This window comes from Protomyctophum bolini, assembly GCF_963924005.1.
Source record: "Protomyctophum bolini genome assembly, chromosome: 2".
In the NCBI taxonomy this organism is placed as follows: Eukaryota; Metazoa; Chordata; class Actinopteri; order Myctophiformes; family Myctophidae; genus Protomyctophum; species Protomyctophum bolini.
Window position 1 is genome coordinate 9,020,633 of NC_137863.1, and position 16,830 is coordinate 9,037,462.

At 44.8% G+C, this 16,830-nt stretch overlaps 1 protein-coding gene across 2 annotated transcripts in view; it reads left to right on the forward strand.

The window, feature by feature from the left end:
• flnba (filamin B a) overlaps window positions 1–16,830 on the forward strand; it is a 56,920-nt gene that overhangs the window by 28,255 nt on the left and 11,835 nt on the right. The window contains exons 19-40 of one of the 2 annotated variants that reach the window (XM_080792885.1): window positions 144–313; window positions 413–530; window positions 621–700; window positions 1,130–1,315; window positions 1,976–2,290; window positions 2,412–2,526; window positions 3,071–3,271; window positions 3,366–3,539; window positions 4,186–4,348; window positions 5,192–5,352; window positions 5,905–6,072; window positions 6,947–7,070; window positions 7,524–7,677; window positions 7,935–8,124; window positions 8,709–8,956; window positions 9,360–9,443; window positions 10,654–10,759; window positions 10,869–11,009; window positions 12,456–12,584; window positions 13,156–13,329; window positions 14,078–14,236; window positions 14,688–14,891. In XM_080792885.1, the coding sequence (XP_080649011.1) occupies window positions 144–313; window positions 413–530; window positions 621–700; window positions 1,130–1,315; window positions 1,976–2,290; window positions 2,412–2,526; window positions 3,071–3,271; window positions 3,366–3,539; window positions 4,186–4,348; window positions 5,192–5,352; window positions 5,905–6,072; window positions 6,947–7,070; window positions 7,524–7,677; window positions 7,935–8,124; window positions 8,709–8,956; window positions 9,360–9,443; window positions 10,654–10,759; window positions 10,869–11,009; window positions 12,456–12,584; window positions 13,156–13,329; window positions 14,078–14,236; window positions 14,688–14,891 (3,564 nt within the window). The remainder of the gene's footprint in view (window positions 1–143; window positions 314–412; window positions 531–620; window positions 701–1,129; window positions 1,316–1,975; window positions 2,291–2,411; window positions 2,527–3,070; window positions 3,272–3,365; window positions 3,540–4,185; window positions 4,349–5,191; window positions 5,353–5,904; window positions 6,073–6,946; window positions 7,071–7,523; window positions 7,678–7,934; window positions 8,125–8,708; window positions 8,957–9,359; window positions 9,444–10,653; window positions 10,760–10,868; window positions 11,010–12,455; window positions 12,585–13,155; window positions 13,330–14,077; window positions 14,237–14,687; window positions 14,892–16,830) is intronic. The other variant, XM_080792886.1, reaches the window with a different exon arrangement.

Consider the following 16,830-nt stretch of genomic DNA (forward strand, 5'->3'; position numbering starts at 1 on the left):
ACACACACGTACACACACACACACACACACACACACATTACACACACACGCACACTCACACTGGGACTAATGCCTGTCAGACTGTTAGTACGTCGGACTAACGTACATGTATGTGCTCTCTCTCTCTCTCTGTCTCTCTCTAGGAATAGAGTGCGGTAAGCCAACTCATTTCACAGTGTTTACTAAAGGAGCCGGTAAGGCTCCTGTAGACGTGACCTTCACAGGGGCCAACCGGGGCCCCGCAGTCAAAGACCTGGACATCATCGACAACTACGACTACTCACACACTGTCAAATACACGCCTGTACAACAGGTACATGCACACACACACACAACCACACACACACGCACGCACGCACAGTCAACCAATTAATAATAATAATAATAATAATAATACCAATACGTGTTGTAGGGAGAGATGGCTGTCGTAGTGACATATGGCGGTGACCCCATTCCTAAATGCCCCGTCACTGTTGGGGTCACAGCACCTCTGGACCTCAGCAAGGTCTCTGTGGATGACCTGGATGGAAGTAAGTAAGCGTCTGTCTGTCTGTCTGTCTGTTTGTCTCGATCACTCTGTCTTCATGTCTCTCTCTCTCTCTCTCTCTCTCTCTCTCCAGGAGTTGAGGTTAATCAGGAACAGAGGTTTTCGGTCGACACCAAAGGAGCAGGAGGTCAAGGTCGGCTGGAGGTTGTGATTGTGAGTGCCTTTGAACACTGTAGAGTACAACGCACGCACGCAGGCTCGCTCGTTCACTCACTCACTCACTCACTCACTCACTCACTCACTCACTCACTCATTCACTCACTAGGTGCTGCCAGACTTACTTAAGTTCATTCTTGGCTGCGCACAGCTTCTTTTTCCGGGTTTTTAGACAGCTGGTGGATGGAAAAGAAGCTCCACTTCCGCAGACGACTTGCGCGACGGCCAGATTCCCGGCAACGCTCTCCTCCGCGTCAGTCGTCCACGGAGGTGGAGCTTAATTTCCATCCACCAGCTGTCTTAAAAACCCGGAAAAAGAAGCTGCTCACAGCCGAGAACGTGCGCGGCTCGTGTCCGTTTTGCGCTGTGCGGTGTGGAAACAGTGACTGTGTGTGTGTGTGTGTGTGTGTGTGTGTGTGTGTGTAGCTGAGTCCTAGCCGTGGCCCTTTGAGCTGTGTGGTGGAACCCCAGCCTGGCAGAGCAGAGTGCAGCGTGGTGCGTTACTGTCCTACAGAGGAGGGTCCGCATGCTGTGAACGTGTCCTACGACGGTCACCCTGTGCCGGGCAGCCCGTTCACCGTAGAGGCCCAGCTCCCTCCAGACCCCAGCAAGGTAGGACCTTTATACACCGTAGAGGCCCAGCTCCCTCCAGACCCCAGCAAGGTAGGACCTTTAGGGCACTGGGTCCCAAACACTGGGTCGGTCAGGACCCATTTGTGGGTCGCGGACACATTTTTTTATGGGTCCCTTTATTTTCTTGGTTTCCCTACATTTTGTTTTTTTTATTACTATTATTTTAAAACATTTTCCAAGAACATTCCCAAAAAAAGCTAAAGATTTCATGAAAAAATTCAATGGTTTTTCAGTAATTTCAGGAAGAAATGAAAGAAAAATCCCTAAGAAATACCATGAATTGGAAAACAAATGTTTAAGAAGTAGTGAAAATAGCCAATCTCGGCTATTTTCACTAGCTTGGGTCCCGGGCAAACGTCTAATTTCTCTTTTGGGTCACGGGCTAAAAAGGTTTTGCTTTAGGGCATAGGTGAAAATGTTCATGAATTGTCTTCCCATGACTTGAAGAGAATAGTAGTGTGAGATTTCATTTTTTAATTATTATTATTATTATTATTATTTACGTGCTATTATATTCTTGTCTGCTCCGGATTTCAACTTTCTATCTCTTTCTTCACCTCTTCTTGTGTATCTCTCCCTCCCTCTTTCCTTTGCGCTCCCACGTGCTCTCTCTCTCTCTCTCTCTCTCTCTCTCTCAAGGTGAGGGCGTATGGTCCAGGGTTAGAAGGGGGCGTGGTGGGGAGTCCAGCCCAGTTCACCATCGACACTAAGGGGGCCGGTACTGGCGGTCTGGGCCTGACCGTGGAGGGTCCCACTGAGGCCAAGATCGAGTGTTCTGACAACGGGGACGGGACCTGCAGTGTGTCCTACTTGGCCACCGATCCAGGCGACTACCTGGTCAATATACTGTTTGAGGACGTCCATGTACCAGGGTCACCCTTCAGAGCCGATATCCACATGCCCTTTGACCCGAGCAAGGTGACTACAACGGGGCCTGGACTGGACAGAGCCAAGGTGAGGACGACGTACAGTAGGACCCAGAAAATGAATGGATGTGCGGGACTTATCGACTTTAGTCCAGATTAAAGTGTTCAAATGACACTGGGAACTAAGTCATCTCTGTCTGTCCATGCAGGTAGGAGAGAGGAATGTGCTGAATGTGGACTGTTCTCGGGCTGGACCAGGCCAGCTGAATCTCGAGGCTGCACTGGATTCTCCCTCAACTCCAACTAGTACATCTCCTGCTACCGGTATGATCCACAGTCCATCTAATGGACAGGTACACTAAAACACACACCAGAGTCCCTAACCCCAGGTCTACCCGCACCAAAACTTCATGACGGTACCCGAGAGTCGTATGGGTCAGGGACAGGGTTCATGTTTTTTCATGGTCACTCCGGTCTGGATCGGTTCAAATACTCTTACCTCGGGTCCCGGGTTTGTTTATCAGATTGATTATGTGTAATACGTTACCTGAGTGGATCAGGTACCGCAGAGAGAGAGAGATGTTTAGACTGACCTAAAAGTCTGGTAAGGACAGGTTAAAATCTTACTAACAGGTAACCAGTGGAAAGTAGCTAAGATGTGATTTGATGCTGATCGGTCTACCACAGCCATTTGTGAGATTAGCTGCATTTAGACAAACAGACACACAGACACACAGGGGCGAATGCAAGGTGACACGCCTTAGAACCAGTTTTACAGCTTCCAAAAACAGCTGTGAAAATGGTTGTACTACAACCAACACTTTTCATAAATGTGAAAAACAATAGTTGTAATTTTCTTGTCCTCCAGGTGTGAAGGCGAAGACCGAAGTGGTTGACAACAAAGACGGGACATACACAGTGACCTATGAACCTTTGACCCCTGGCATGTACACCCTGCTGTTGAAGTATGGGGGGAAGGTCGTCCCGGGGTTCCCTGCCAAGGTCACTGTAGACCCGGCTGTGGACACATCCAAGGTCAAGGTGTTTGGACCAGGAGTGGAAGGAAAAGGTACAGACAGGACAGAGTTCTGCTTTGAGTCTGGTTGTCCTACTCTTCTTCACTCCATTATTTACCTTCTCTTCTCTTCTCTTCTCTTCTCTAGCCGTTTTTAAAGAAGCCACAACAGATTTCACGGTGGATGCTTGTGCCTTGACGAGGCGAGGAGGAGACCACTTGAAGTCGCAGGTTCTAAACCCGTCGGGTGCCATAACGGATTGTGTGGTGACCGACGAGGAGGATGGGACCTACAGTGTGGAGTACACTCCTTATGAGACAGGTATGGCTTACAACCACACCTTTTATACTACACAACAATACCACTGGTAGAATATATTCTTCCTTCGGCTAGTTCCCTTCAGCGGTCGCCACAGTGGATCGTTGGTTTCTGTTTAGTGTCTTCCTCCGTTCCTCCGAAGTGTCGGGGGCCAGAACATCCGTCAGATGTATTTCCCCCGGATACGATATTTTCCGACCAATCACAACACTTGTTTCATAAACGGAGAATGTAAGCAGATTTGTAAAGTGTCAACGTCATTTCCTTGAGCGGTACTTCCGCCAAAATCCCCCAACTTCCGCCAAATTCCACCAATGCGCTCTACAGCGTAGGTCTTGCCCAGCGCGATGCATCATTTTGTATGTGTATAAATGTATACAAGTCCTCATGTATGTGTAACACAACCACCCTAAAGACTAATCATGCGTATATTCCTGCACTATACCTGCATCAAGTGATCTTGGTACACAGAAGTTGATCTATTGAAGATTCTGACCTTCAAAGTACATAATTTTTGTTCTGATTGTATTGCTGTATCGTTGTATTGTTCTTTCTGCTTTGGCAATGTAAACGTATGTTTTCTCATGCCAATAAAGCCCTTTGAATTGAATTGAATTGAATTGAATTGTATGTGTATGTGTTGTTCCAGGTGTTCACGATGTCCAGGTGTCATATGATGACACTCCTGTGCCCAACAGTCCCTTCAGGGTGAGCGTGTCAGAGGGCTGTGACCCCAGCAGAGTGGTGGCTACTGGACCCGGCCTGGAACAGGCCCTTAGAGACAAGCCCAACTCATTCAACATCATCACCAGGTAATCTATATCAGTGGTTCTCAGAGCGTTTCCCGGGGGATGTACAAGCTCACAGTGTGTCACCTCGAGCTTATGCATCCGCTATTTTAGAAAAAATATAGTTTGAAATTGTGTGTTTGAATTACAATTGTGTGTGTGTGTGTGTGTGTGTATCACGTATGCATGCTCACCTCACAGGTGAATTGGATTTGGCTGAAAATGTTATATCCTATGATCTATGCATGTGAACTCTACTGTACCTCCAGTCACTCTGCTTCACTCGGGTTCAGCTTTACATGGTGGATGTTTCCACATTGGAAGTAATAACAATCTGTTCATGCTCTCTCCAGATGGCAAAACTACAAACATTTTATATCTAGAAGCTTTAAGTAAATATAGCAAATTTAAAAAAATAAAATAAAAACAGCAGATTGATTTAAAAAACAAAAAAACAACAGATTGATGCTTGATTTTAAAACCCTCAGTGGAGCAGGACAGAAAAACCAAGGCACTCTTGTCTTCGAGTGAAAAAGAATGCCTTTGTTGTTTATTTCTTTGAGCAAGCCTGCCACAATGGGTGTAGGCTCTCAGGTCTCCATACGCACAGGGACTCAGACCTGAGAGTTGACTCACGCTCCACTAAAGAGCTCTGTTAAGTGAGGTATGGGATCCATGAATACGATTCACGCAGGTCTGTCTGTCTGTGAAATGTTGTGTGTTGCGTTTTATCAGGCGAGCTGGTATAGTAGGACTAGGGTTCACAGCAGACATGTCTGTGTGAGTGAAGGTCCCTGCAGACTGAGACTGCTGCATTTTTCTGCTTTTTAGCAGTCTGCAAGGACCTTAGCTGTGGTGTTTTCTCAGGGGGGCTGGTATTGGAAGATTGGGGATCACAGTAGAGGGCCCTTCAGAGTCCAAGATGTCCTGTAAAGACAACAAAGATGGCAGCTGCAGTGTGGAGTATGTCCCCTACACTCCTGGACTGTATGATGTCAATATTACCTATGGAGGAGAGCACATAGCTGGTAAGATATTATTATTAATTCATCATATACTGCCAGGACTTTCAGTCCTGTTACTACTACTATTATTCTACTACTAGCAGAGAGTTACTCTTGAATGCATGCTTGAGAACCAAAACAATACTGAAAGAAAAATTCTCTTCTCTTCTCCTAACACTGTTTCATGTTAACCTCGTAATGACATAATGTTTGCCCCATCATGACATCATCATCATGTCTTTGGCTTTGATTATGTTCCCGCGGATAAACGATGTGTTTTATTGGCTGGCCTTGAGCCTGCGGTGGCTGTTCCTGGCCGGCTTCAAAGGGGAAGGGGTTGCTCTGAAGATCAAGTTTCATTTAATTGTCTTTGTTCAGAAGAGCTCAGCTTTGTTGACTCATTAAGGAGGCTTTATGTACTGACAGCTGTGGGTTTGTGGCAAGTAAGTGTTTGCATCCGTGTGTGTGTGTGTGTGTGTGTGTGTGTGTGTGTGTGTGTGTGTGGGTGGGTGTGTGTGCGCGCATGCATGCATTAACCAATCCTAACTCCTCCTCCTGTCCGTTGGGTCTTAACAGGAAGTCCATTTAAGGTGCCAGTGACGGATGTGGTTGACCCTGCCAAGGTCAAAGTGTCAGGTCCTGGTGTGGGGTCAGGGGTCAGGGCTAACATCCCACAATCCTTCACTGTGGACTGCAGTAAGGCAGGCGTGGCTCCATTGGCTGTGGCTGTCACTGCTCCTAAAGGTAGCTTTGATTCATTTCATTCATACAATTGATATTCTTTTTTTTATGGAAAGCTGATTTGAAAGACTATGCAGTGTGTACACACACACACACACACACACACACACACACACACACACACACACACACACACACGACGGCTATGCATGTCATGAACGACACAGGTTGGGATTTAACGATTAGTACTATACAGTACTTGGTATGATGACCTTGTCTCTCCTTCCCATACTGTACCTTCTGTTCTCACCCACGTTTCTTTGAATTTGATAAAGATGCCTTCATCGTCCTATAGTCTCACGTAGCCAGAAAACGATTACACAATCTCCGAATGCTATATACAGTACTAGAGTCTGGAACTACACCTCCCGAAATCTCCGTTCATGAAAATATATTTAAAGATATCTTGGCATTTCATTTTTTTTAATCTCCATTACTGTTAAGCAGAAAATCTATATAGGATAAATTAGCGCGACTGCAAAGGCTTACTCATGACCAGAGCTTCCATTCTCCAGACTATGTCGGAAGCATTTGAAAATTGCTAGAGGCAACAGTCTGGGAACGCAAGACTACTTCCTTCCCAACATTGCTGCCATTCCTCTATATATCACACACTCACGTGTACAATACATTATGGCTTTTGCCTACTTTCTGTTCCATTGCATTCGCTGTCACTATTGGCAGTACAGCGCAAAGGCTGAGGAAGCCAACTGTACATGCATACAATCTCCAATCTCCCGATTGTCGTATGTTTTCTTTCAGTTCCGAAATGCCACTGATGTTGATGTTTGATTAATTATAGCATGGATTAGATTTAATATTTGAAATGTATTTACGTTATTTAACTTTATAACTGATTGATATGACTTTAACCCAGGTGTGGCAGTGCCAGTAGAGGTGAGAGACAACGGGGATGGGACCCACACGGTGTGTTACACTCCGACTACAGAAGGACAGTACGCCGTGGCCGTCAAATACAACGACCAAGACATTCCTCGCAGGTATAGAACACATGGCTTTGCATTTATGTTCACACACTGTATATACGAAGAAGTGAGAAGAAACAAATGGTCACGGATGCAGAGCTCTAAAGGTCCTTGCAGACTGATGTGTTTTTCGGCAATTTTTTTACCGTGTTTATAATTAAAATGGATAGCGTTGACTCTTGATTAGGATTGGCTGAGCTGTTCCAAAGCATTGTAAAATGCTCTATAAAGACACACACCTGTGACCGATCAGTATTACTGTGCCAAACTAATGGTTTCAAAGTGTCTGGTTTTGTTGTGGCCTTTGTGGGAGTCCATCTGAATGTAAATGTTGCATAGCAACCGCCCTGTTTCTTCAGCCAATTAGAGGCTACTTTCTTTATTAGCGTTCTAGCGGAATTGATATTAAAAAAGCCATTTGTAATGTTCACGATTCCATGTTTGGTAATCATCCTCTCCTTTTCTCAGTCCATTTAAGTTTAGAGCCCTTCCCACCCATGATGCCAGTAGGGTTCGTGCTAGCGGTCCCGGTTTGACTTCAGGATTTCCCGCTAGCTTCCCAGTTCAGTTCACCATCGATGCCAAGGACGCAGGACATGGTCAACTGAGCGTACTTATTACTGTGAGTCTCTCTCTCACACACACACACACACACACACACACACACACACACACCATCTTAGCTGTCCATCGTGTCCGATGATGACGCTTGCTTCGGGTGGGGTGGGGTGGGGGGGGGGGGGAATTAAACAACGAAGGAAGTCTGATCCAATCACTTTTAGATTTCTCCAGTTTAATCCTGAGTTTAAGTGGGGTCACTTGGTGTGGCTGTCGACACACACACACACCATTACAATCATATTTTGATTCTGTCTTCAGGATGCGAACGGGAATGAGAAACGGACCAGTATCCAGGACGACGGTGCTGGTACATACCACGTGTCGTATGTACCGGATAAAGTGGGTCGCTACACCATCGTTGTGAAGTATGGAGGTGACCAGATTCCGTCGTCTCCGTACCGTCTCAGAGCGGCTGCCACTGGAGACGCCAGCAAGTGTACCGTCACTGGTATGTCCCAAATGAATCTATCATGGTTAACCCATTCTGACCTGAGATCAGATTCTTCTACATCCTGACAGTTTTCTGAAAAAGCTATGTTTCTCTCTGTGTGTGTGTGTGTGTGTGTGTGTGTGTGTGTGTGTGTGTGTGTGTGTGTGTGTGTGTGTGTGTGTGTGTGCTGCCTAGAGAACCTAGTGATTAATTGACACTACCAGAGCATCAAATCTCGCACCACCCGTCTCAGTAACAGTTTCTACCCCCCAGGCAGTCAGGCTGCTGAACAGCTGACCTTGAACTGTATTGCACTGTTTTGTCACTTCACTTGCACTTTTTTTTTTTGTCTTTTTCTTTCACTATAGATGTTTGTTTATGTCCTGTGTGTATGTAAGACTGAGAGTGCTCTGAGCAAAATAATGTTATACTCTGTATCTATACACATGACAAATAAATCTGCAGCGCCGAAATATGGCTGCAGCTGTGTAGCTCTGATTGTTACTGCAATGAGTGCCTGCACAACCAGAATTTCACCCATGCCTCCATGTTACTTGTAATGTGTTGTGACAATAAAGTCTGATTGATTGATTGATTGACAGGTCCCGGGATGGGTCCGACGGTGGGCGTCGGCGAGGAGCTGGGCCTGGTGGTGAACGCTAAGCATGCTGGGAAGGGGAGGGTGAGCTGCGTGGTGGTGCAGCCCGACGGCAGCGAGGTGGAGGCCGAGGTGCTGGAGAACGAAGACGGAACCTTTGACGTCTTCTACTCTGCCACGGCGCCCGGGAACTACGTCATCCACGTCCGCTTCGGAGGAGAAAACATCCCCAGGAGTCCCTTCAAAGTCATGGTGAGACACACACACTGCAATATTAAATGTGAAATATATAAATGTAGTTTATGCATAAATGGGCATATTTAAGATGTATTTATTGTGTGTGTGTGTGTGTGTGTGTGTGTGTGTGAGTGTGTGACTACATTTTTATTTTGTCCAAAGTATGGTATGTTGATATAACGTATACAATTGGAGTTGTTGTATTTTGCTCTCCCTGCTCTTCTATTGAGAAATGTAGAACCTGTGACTAGGTTGGACACAACCTTTGACACACACGTTGCAGCGTGATCTTTTCAATGCTATCTTAAATGTGACTGTCTTATGGTCTCACAACAAGTATATTAATAAAAACGTGTGTGTTTGTGTGTGTGTGTGTGTGAGTGAGAACATAGTTTAACCATTCTCATCGTGTCTCCAGGCGACTGAAGAGATAGATCCCATCATGCAACAGCAGACATCTCTTCAGCAACAGGCTCCACCTGGAGCTGGGTTCCACCCCTGGGTACACTCTCTCTCTGTCTGTCTCTCTCTCTCTGTCTATCTCTCTCTCTCTCCCCCTCTCTGTCTGTCTCTCTCTCTCTCACTGCTAGGGCTGGGAAAGTATCCACTTAAACAGTATTTTAATTATACTTTAAAGATACTAATATTACAGTAATAGTAATGTCATGCACACGCGTGCCTACATAATGTATGTCATGATAGCTTTACGGGTGTATAAATAGTAGTAGTAGGAAACTTGTTACTATAGGAAATTAGTTTTTAGCTTAGTTTTTGTTCGTCTTCTCAAGGAATTCTTAGCTTAGTTTTTGTTCATCTTCTCAAGGAATTTCTTACATCAACAAATATATAATACAATATGTATAAGTAATTGATTCGCCATTTGAGCCTTGCATTATACTGTAACTAGCTCTTTTAGTTTTTCATAATCATTAATTATAATTGAGGCAAAAGTTTTAAATGATCATGATAGGATTTGAAGTCATATCCCCCAGCCCTACTCACTGCTCCTCCTTCACGTGCTCTCAACACATTTTACATCCATCCATTAAGGAATGATGATCATCCCTCTCTTTCAGCTTTCTCCTTTGCAGGAATATGGCTGCTGCCCTGCAACTCAATTTCCCATCATGCTCTCTGTCTCCCCTCAGTCTCAAATCAACATAGTTTCATGACACCTTTATAACCTGGTGTGTGTGTGTGTGTGTGTGTGTGTGTGTGTGTGTGTGTGTGTGTGTGTGGTGTTAGTCAGTCGTCATCCGACCATTGAAACAGTTTTGTTACCGACTCACTGACGGCATATTATTGCACTGAACATGGTGTGTTTTGGTTTCTTTCTTTCAAGGGAACTGTGAAATCTGTCTCCCTTTTCTTTCTTTCTCTGGCTGTATGTATCACCCTGACCTGATCGCTTAATTCTTTTCACCTCTATTTCTGGTTCTACTTCACTACAACTCCCAGAATGCCACTGAGTGGTGATGCGGTTACGCAGGGCTTTCTCAGAGCAGCATGGCTGAGATGCTCTTCACTGATTGGCTGCGAAAATGCTCCCATTGTTAAATTATTGTCCGAAAATAACAATTTCTCTGAATATCTCTCTCTCTCTCTCTCTCCCCCCCACCCCCTCTTTGTCCATCTCTTCTTTTTTCCTCTTCTTCCTTTGGCACCCTCCTCTTCTCTTACTATCTCTCCCCCCGTCTCTCTTCTCTCTACAGGTGACATCAGATTCAGGATACCCAGGAGCCAACAGTGTGAACGGAACTGGTTTCAGGCCATTTGACATGGTCATCCCATTCTCATTGAGGAAGGGAGATATTACTGGTGAGTATAGTAATATACAGTATGTACCTATATAACTGAAGATTTGTATATTTGTATAATGATGCTACTCTACAACATATAATACTACTATACTCTCCCATTCCTTCAGGCGAGGTCCACATGCCGTCGGGTAAGAAGGCGGAGCCGCAGATCACAGACAACCTGGATGGGACGGTGACGGTTCAGTACTCTCCTACTGAGGCTGGCCTGCATGAGATGCACATCAAATACAATGGAACACACATACCTGGTACACACACACACACACACACACACACACACACACTCACTCACTCACTCACTCACTCACTCACTCACTGTCTCACACACACACACTCTCACACACGAGTGCATTGGCCATGTAACATTGTGTGTAATGAATTGCCTGTACTCGGTTCGTGATGGACTAGTATTATCTTTGATGGATGGTTAGTAAGGGTCAAGTTTAAGCAAGAACAGACAGACATGTGGAGAAAACAACAGCCCAGTCCTTCTGTTAGTAGTTCACTGAGTGTATGAGTGATAAATCTGTTGTCAGCATGTTTTTACAGTGACATCATCATAGACAAGACATGGCATGAAGTGTGCGTGCGTGTGTGCGTGCGCTCCGATCATGTGTGTGGACATGGAATTAAATAAGTGTGTGTGTGATTCCAACTTTGGTGTAGGCCATTATGTTGATTGGTAGGAATGTGTGTTTTTACTTGCATTGCAAATGTGAGTGTTTCTCTCACACACACACACACACACACACACACACACACACACACAAACACACACACACACACACACACTTGAAAGTGCAGTGTCATCAGTACACATGCATGCACCTCTTTGCCAAAGTGTACTTATCAATAGGTGTGTGTGGGTGTCTTTTTTTATCAGACAGTGTAGTCTTCTGTCTTACAGAGACAAACGCTGTAACCGCATATGCTCATGCACGTTGTTGTGTGTGTGTGTGTGTGTGTGTGTGTGTGTGTGTGTCAGTGTGTGTGGTCGTTCATGTCTCAGCAGGAGAAAACCATTAAACGCTCGGCTATGACATCACACACTGAGAATCTGTGCACATTTACATTTGAGAGAGAATGAGTGTGTGATGTCACTGTCTGCCCCCCCCCCCCCCCCCCATTGAGAAACACGTTGCACACACACACACACACACACACACACACACACACACACACAAAGGCAGACAGAGGTGTGCTTGTGGTTGAGTGTGTGCAGAGTAAATGTTATCCTGTTACACACATTAGACCCAATTAGCATGAATAGGCTCTTTGTTTACTGTCTAAATCTCTCTCTCTCTCTCTTTGTCTGCGTGTAGGTATGTGTGCGTATATAGAGTATGTGCATTATAACTGATTGCGTGTATTTCTGCTGCTGCATGCACAGGCATGCATACATAGTACATACTGTACATGCAGAAATACATGCCTCTGTCTTTGTGTGTGTGTGTGTGTCTGTGTGTATGTTATCTATTTTGACCTCTTGGCATCAGCAGCTACGAGTGTGCCGGGGACATCTTTTAGTGTCTTTACCATTTGTCGGCACATCTAACGCAGTGTGTGTGTGTGTGTGTGTGTGTGTGTGTGTGTGTGTGTGTGTGTGTGTGTGTGTGTGTGTGTGTGGGTGTGGGTGTGGGTGTGGGTGTGCGCGTGTGTGTGTGGGTGTGCGTGTGTGTGCGTGCGCATCTTAGAGTCTCCTCTCCAGTTCTACGTGAACCATGCCAGTACTCCCAGTGTGACAGCCTATGGTCCTGGTCTCGTCTATGGTCTGGCCAATAAGATCGCTACATTCACCATCTACACAGAGGATGCATCTGAAGGTAATTATTACTGTTCTTCTAGCGTAATTCTTCTCCTAGTAGTGATACTAATTGCAGTAGTTGTGGTGGTGGTGGTCATTGTTGGAGAAGTCATGTTTCTGTGCCAACGAACGTGTTCTATTACTTTTGCATTCCTTTCATGCTGCAACACCCTCGAATGAAGTGCTAAAAGACTATACTGCATGAGATTAAATAGATGAGGTGGGGCTAATGGAATGGAGAATAATGACACAATTATTTTATTGGTATTTAAAATGCTATTTTAGCCAGTCCAGTATTATGGCGAAACAACAACTCAGGGGCTGCAGCACCCTCTATTGGTGCATGGCATGTGTGTGTGTGTGTGTGTGTGTGTGTGTGTGTGTGTGTGTGTGTGTGTGTGTGTGTGTGTGTGTGTGTGTTGAAAAACCTCATTAAACTTGGCATGGTAGACAAACCGCATTGTATCAGTGTGCATGAATTCATTAGCAGCATTTCGCTTATTTATTTTGTACCACAATCTGTCTGTCTTTCTGTCTTAACTGGACTTCACATCTCTCCGTCTCTCTCCGTCTGTCTGTCCTCCAATCAGGCGGCCTGGATCTAGCCATCGAGGGTCCTTCTAAAGCGGAGATCAGCTGTCAGGACAACAAGGATGGAACGTGTACGGTCACCTACCTGCCCACTCTGCCCGGGGATTACAACATCCTGGTCAGATACAACGACAAACACATCGCCGGGAGCCCCTTCACTGCTAGGATCACTGGTGAGAACTAATCCTATTCATTCACAAGCATAATAATAATAATCTTTATTGTCCCGAAGGATATTTGTCTTCACAATCTGTTCAACAGTTCAACACCCACATCAAAAACAACACGGAGCACATAACACCAAGACAGTACAAAAAACAAAACATGAGGTCCCCACAAGCTGTGTACAGAACCATCCTATCGGCGGGGCAGTTTGTTTAATGCCGCGATGGCTGAGGGGACAAAACTCCTACTAAAACGGACCTTTTTCCATGGCAAGGTTCTGTATCTTTGTCCAGATGGCATGAGGTTAAAGAAACGATACCTATATCACTGTCTCTGTACAGAGATGGATGGGGAGGTGTAGAAAAAGACCAGTGTTTCTCAAACATCTGACTACGTATTATTTACGTATATGTATTTTTGCCAGGTGACCCTATATAAGGTTCCAAAGATTTTTGAAAATAGTAGATCTACTGTACACACTCACAACAACGCACTGTATGTTTGTAGAACGGCTATTTTCAAATGCACAATATTATGAAATGGGTTTAGAGTAACAATTTTAATGCTAAAGGAAAAATTTAATGCGATTTCTTGTACCCAGACACCACTTGTAATAGACAGTAAAACTTTTACTGATGCACGACACATGCTATCCGCCTAACAAAGTGTGTGTGTGTGTGTGTGTGTGTGTGTGTGTGTGTGTGTGTGTGTGTGTGTGTGTGTGTGTGTGTGTGTGTGTGTGTGTGCGTTTCACAGACGATAACCAGCGTAGGTCCCAGGTCAAGCTGGGTTCAGCAGCAGACTTTTCTCTGGACATCACAGAGACCGACCTCAGCCTGTTGACCTACTCCATCAGAGCTCCGTCCGGACGAGACGAACCCTGTCTGCTGAAGAGGATGCCCAACAACCATATAGGTCTGGTCCCACTACCATGAAATATACACTACCATGAAATATACACTACCATGAAATATACACTACCATGCACCACAACAACCATATAGGTCTGATCCTACTACCATGAAATATACTAACCTGCAACACATCAACCATTTTTAGGACCCTCTCCTCTCGAAAACGAGATACGATATCTCAATGGGGTATTCCTAAATAGATAATTTCAAACAACCATATTAGCAAGGGAGATTAGCAAAAAAAATGTGGACACGGCTGTCAAAAGCACCAATTTATTTCCACATCACCATACGTTTCATTTTGGAAGGGGGACCACGTCCAATTCAGTAGCTCAATGCCAGTTATCACCAGTTATGTGTGACCATACCATTGAACCTATATAACAACAAAAGGAACACGCACCGTAGTCTCATCCATTGCTTGTCCTCTCCTCTCCTCTCCTCTCCTCCAGGCATCTCTTTCATTCCCAGGGAGGTAGGAGAACACCTGGTGAGCATCTTGAAGAATGGCGTCCATGTGGCTAACAGTCCCATCACCATCATGGTGGTCCAGTCAGAGATAGGGGATGCCAGTAGGGTGAAGGTCCATGGAGAAGGCCTCGTCAGGGGGGACACCTTCACCAACTCCTGCTTTGTGGTCGACACCAGGGAAGCAGGTTGGTACAATATTATGTTATACCATACAAGGTGCGCGACTGTGGCTCAGGAGGTAGAGCAGGTCGTCCAATGATCCATGGGTCGGCGGTTCGAATCCCGGCTCCTCCTCCTCCTGTCTACATGTCGAAGTGTCCTTGGGCAAGACACTGAACCCCAAATTGCTCCCGATTTGCTGGTTGGTACCTTGCATGGCTTCTGCCGCAATCGGTGTATGAATGGGTGAATGTATTGCACAATCTATGTAAAGCGCCTTGGATAAAGGCGCTATATAAATGCACCATTTACCATTTACCATTTACAATAAATGATGAAGAGATTATATTTGGTGCACCACTAGAGACACACCGATCCCCCATTACTATGGGTAACAGATTAACCAGGTATGTTCATATAAATACCTAGGAGTAGTAATAGATCATCTCTTGTCTGTCTCTTGAGCTGTGGACATTGCTCTCTTTGCCCTTATGTTTCTATGTATGTCATTGTATTTTCTTTTCTGTTTTGTTTTGTTTTGTGTCAAATGTGTGTATATGAGGTGCATACAAGGCCGCTGGGTCGCAAGACAAATTTCATATATCATATCATATCATATATATACTTATGTGTGTCTCTTTGGAGCACTCTGCTACCTACCTCATACCATGATTATGTGTTTTCACACCTTCCTGTGTTTGTTTCTGTAAACCCACAAATTAGACCGAACAACCTACAATGAGCAAAGGCCATCGGTAGCCAAACAGCCTGCATTTGTTACTGTGTGGCTGAATTCAGGATCCTGTCTGTGGCAAACCAAGCTTGGGATATTTAATGGAATTACTGATAAGCGTAGATATGTTGGTGTGTAATTGCTAAGAATTGTTAAAAAGCAGCTGTGGTTAATTGTAATTTACTATTTACCATAATGTGATTCTACACAAATGCATGTTCCATTTACTGATTACAGCAATGTCTTCATCATGTACTGGAAAGCGTTTAGGAAGAGAAATGTTTTACGAGTGTGACCTCAATTACAGAATGGAAAACCACAAGCCAAAATGGTTTCCTGAAAACCATGACAACTGTTTGTCTTAAAGCTACAGTCCTGTTTAGGCTATTTTTAACCTTTATTTATTTATCCAGGGAAGGTTGACTAAGTGCAGATGTCCATTTTATTATAGCTAAATCATTTCATCCAGTTACACAGATCGACACCTGGGAGCTGCTCAGTACAACCACAGTTTCCTACTGTTGTTCACTGGGAGCTGGCCATTACAACCACAATCTTCTACCGTCAGTTTCCAGGAGCTGACCTGTGTGTGTGTGTGTGTGTGTGTGTGTGTGTGTGTGTGGGTGACGGGTGTTTATTTCTTTGTCTGGGTGGTGTTTGGGTGGATGCCTTATTCTCCTTGGAGGGCCCTAGTAAAGAAGACCCTCCAAACATATGAACAACTTTGTGTTTACACTCATCGGTCCAGGTTATAATGTTATGATTGTGAACAAAATTGTGTCCAGTAATGTGCTCTAACTCCTACTAATACAGCTGTTGAATAGGAGTGATTTCAGGAAACTAGACTAGACGAGACTAGGATGATCCTTGTTGAAGTGGGGACTTCCCCTTACCCATTTTGAACCTTATCTTCATACAATTGGTCCCCATTTATGCTCATTCTAAAATGTCACAATTTCTGTCTACTCTCAAAGGAGGGCTGTTGACACTTCAGAAAGTAGTTATTTTTTTATTGATGCAAGAGCTTCTATTTCAGCATGCTAACTTAGAGGCCGTAGTTGTATTAGGTAGTTTAAAATCCCCATCGATGATGTCATTGGTACAGTAGGAAGCGTTCTGAGGTGTCCACTGTCCTTAGCCCACTAACGAGACACTGTGCAAAATGTGCATTCTTATAATGAATTATATGAAGACAAAGTTGAAAAGGTGCTCCTTTAAGCCCTTTATACTTT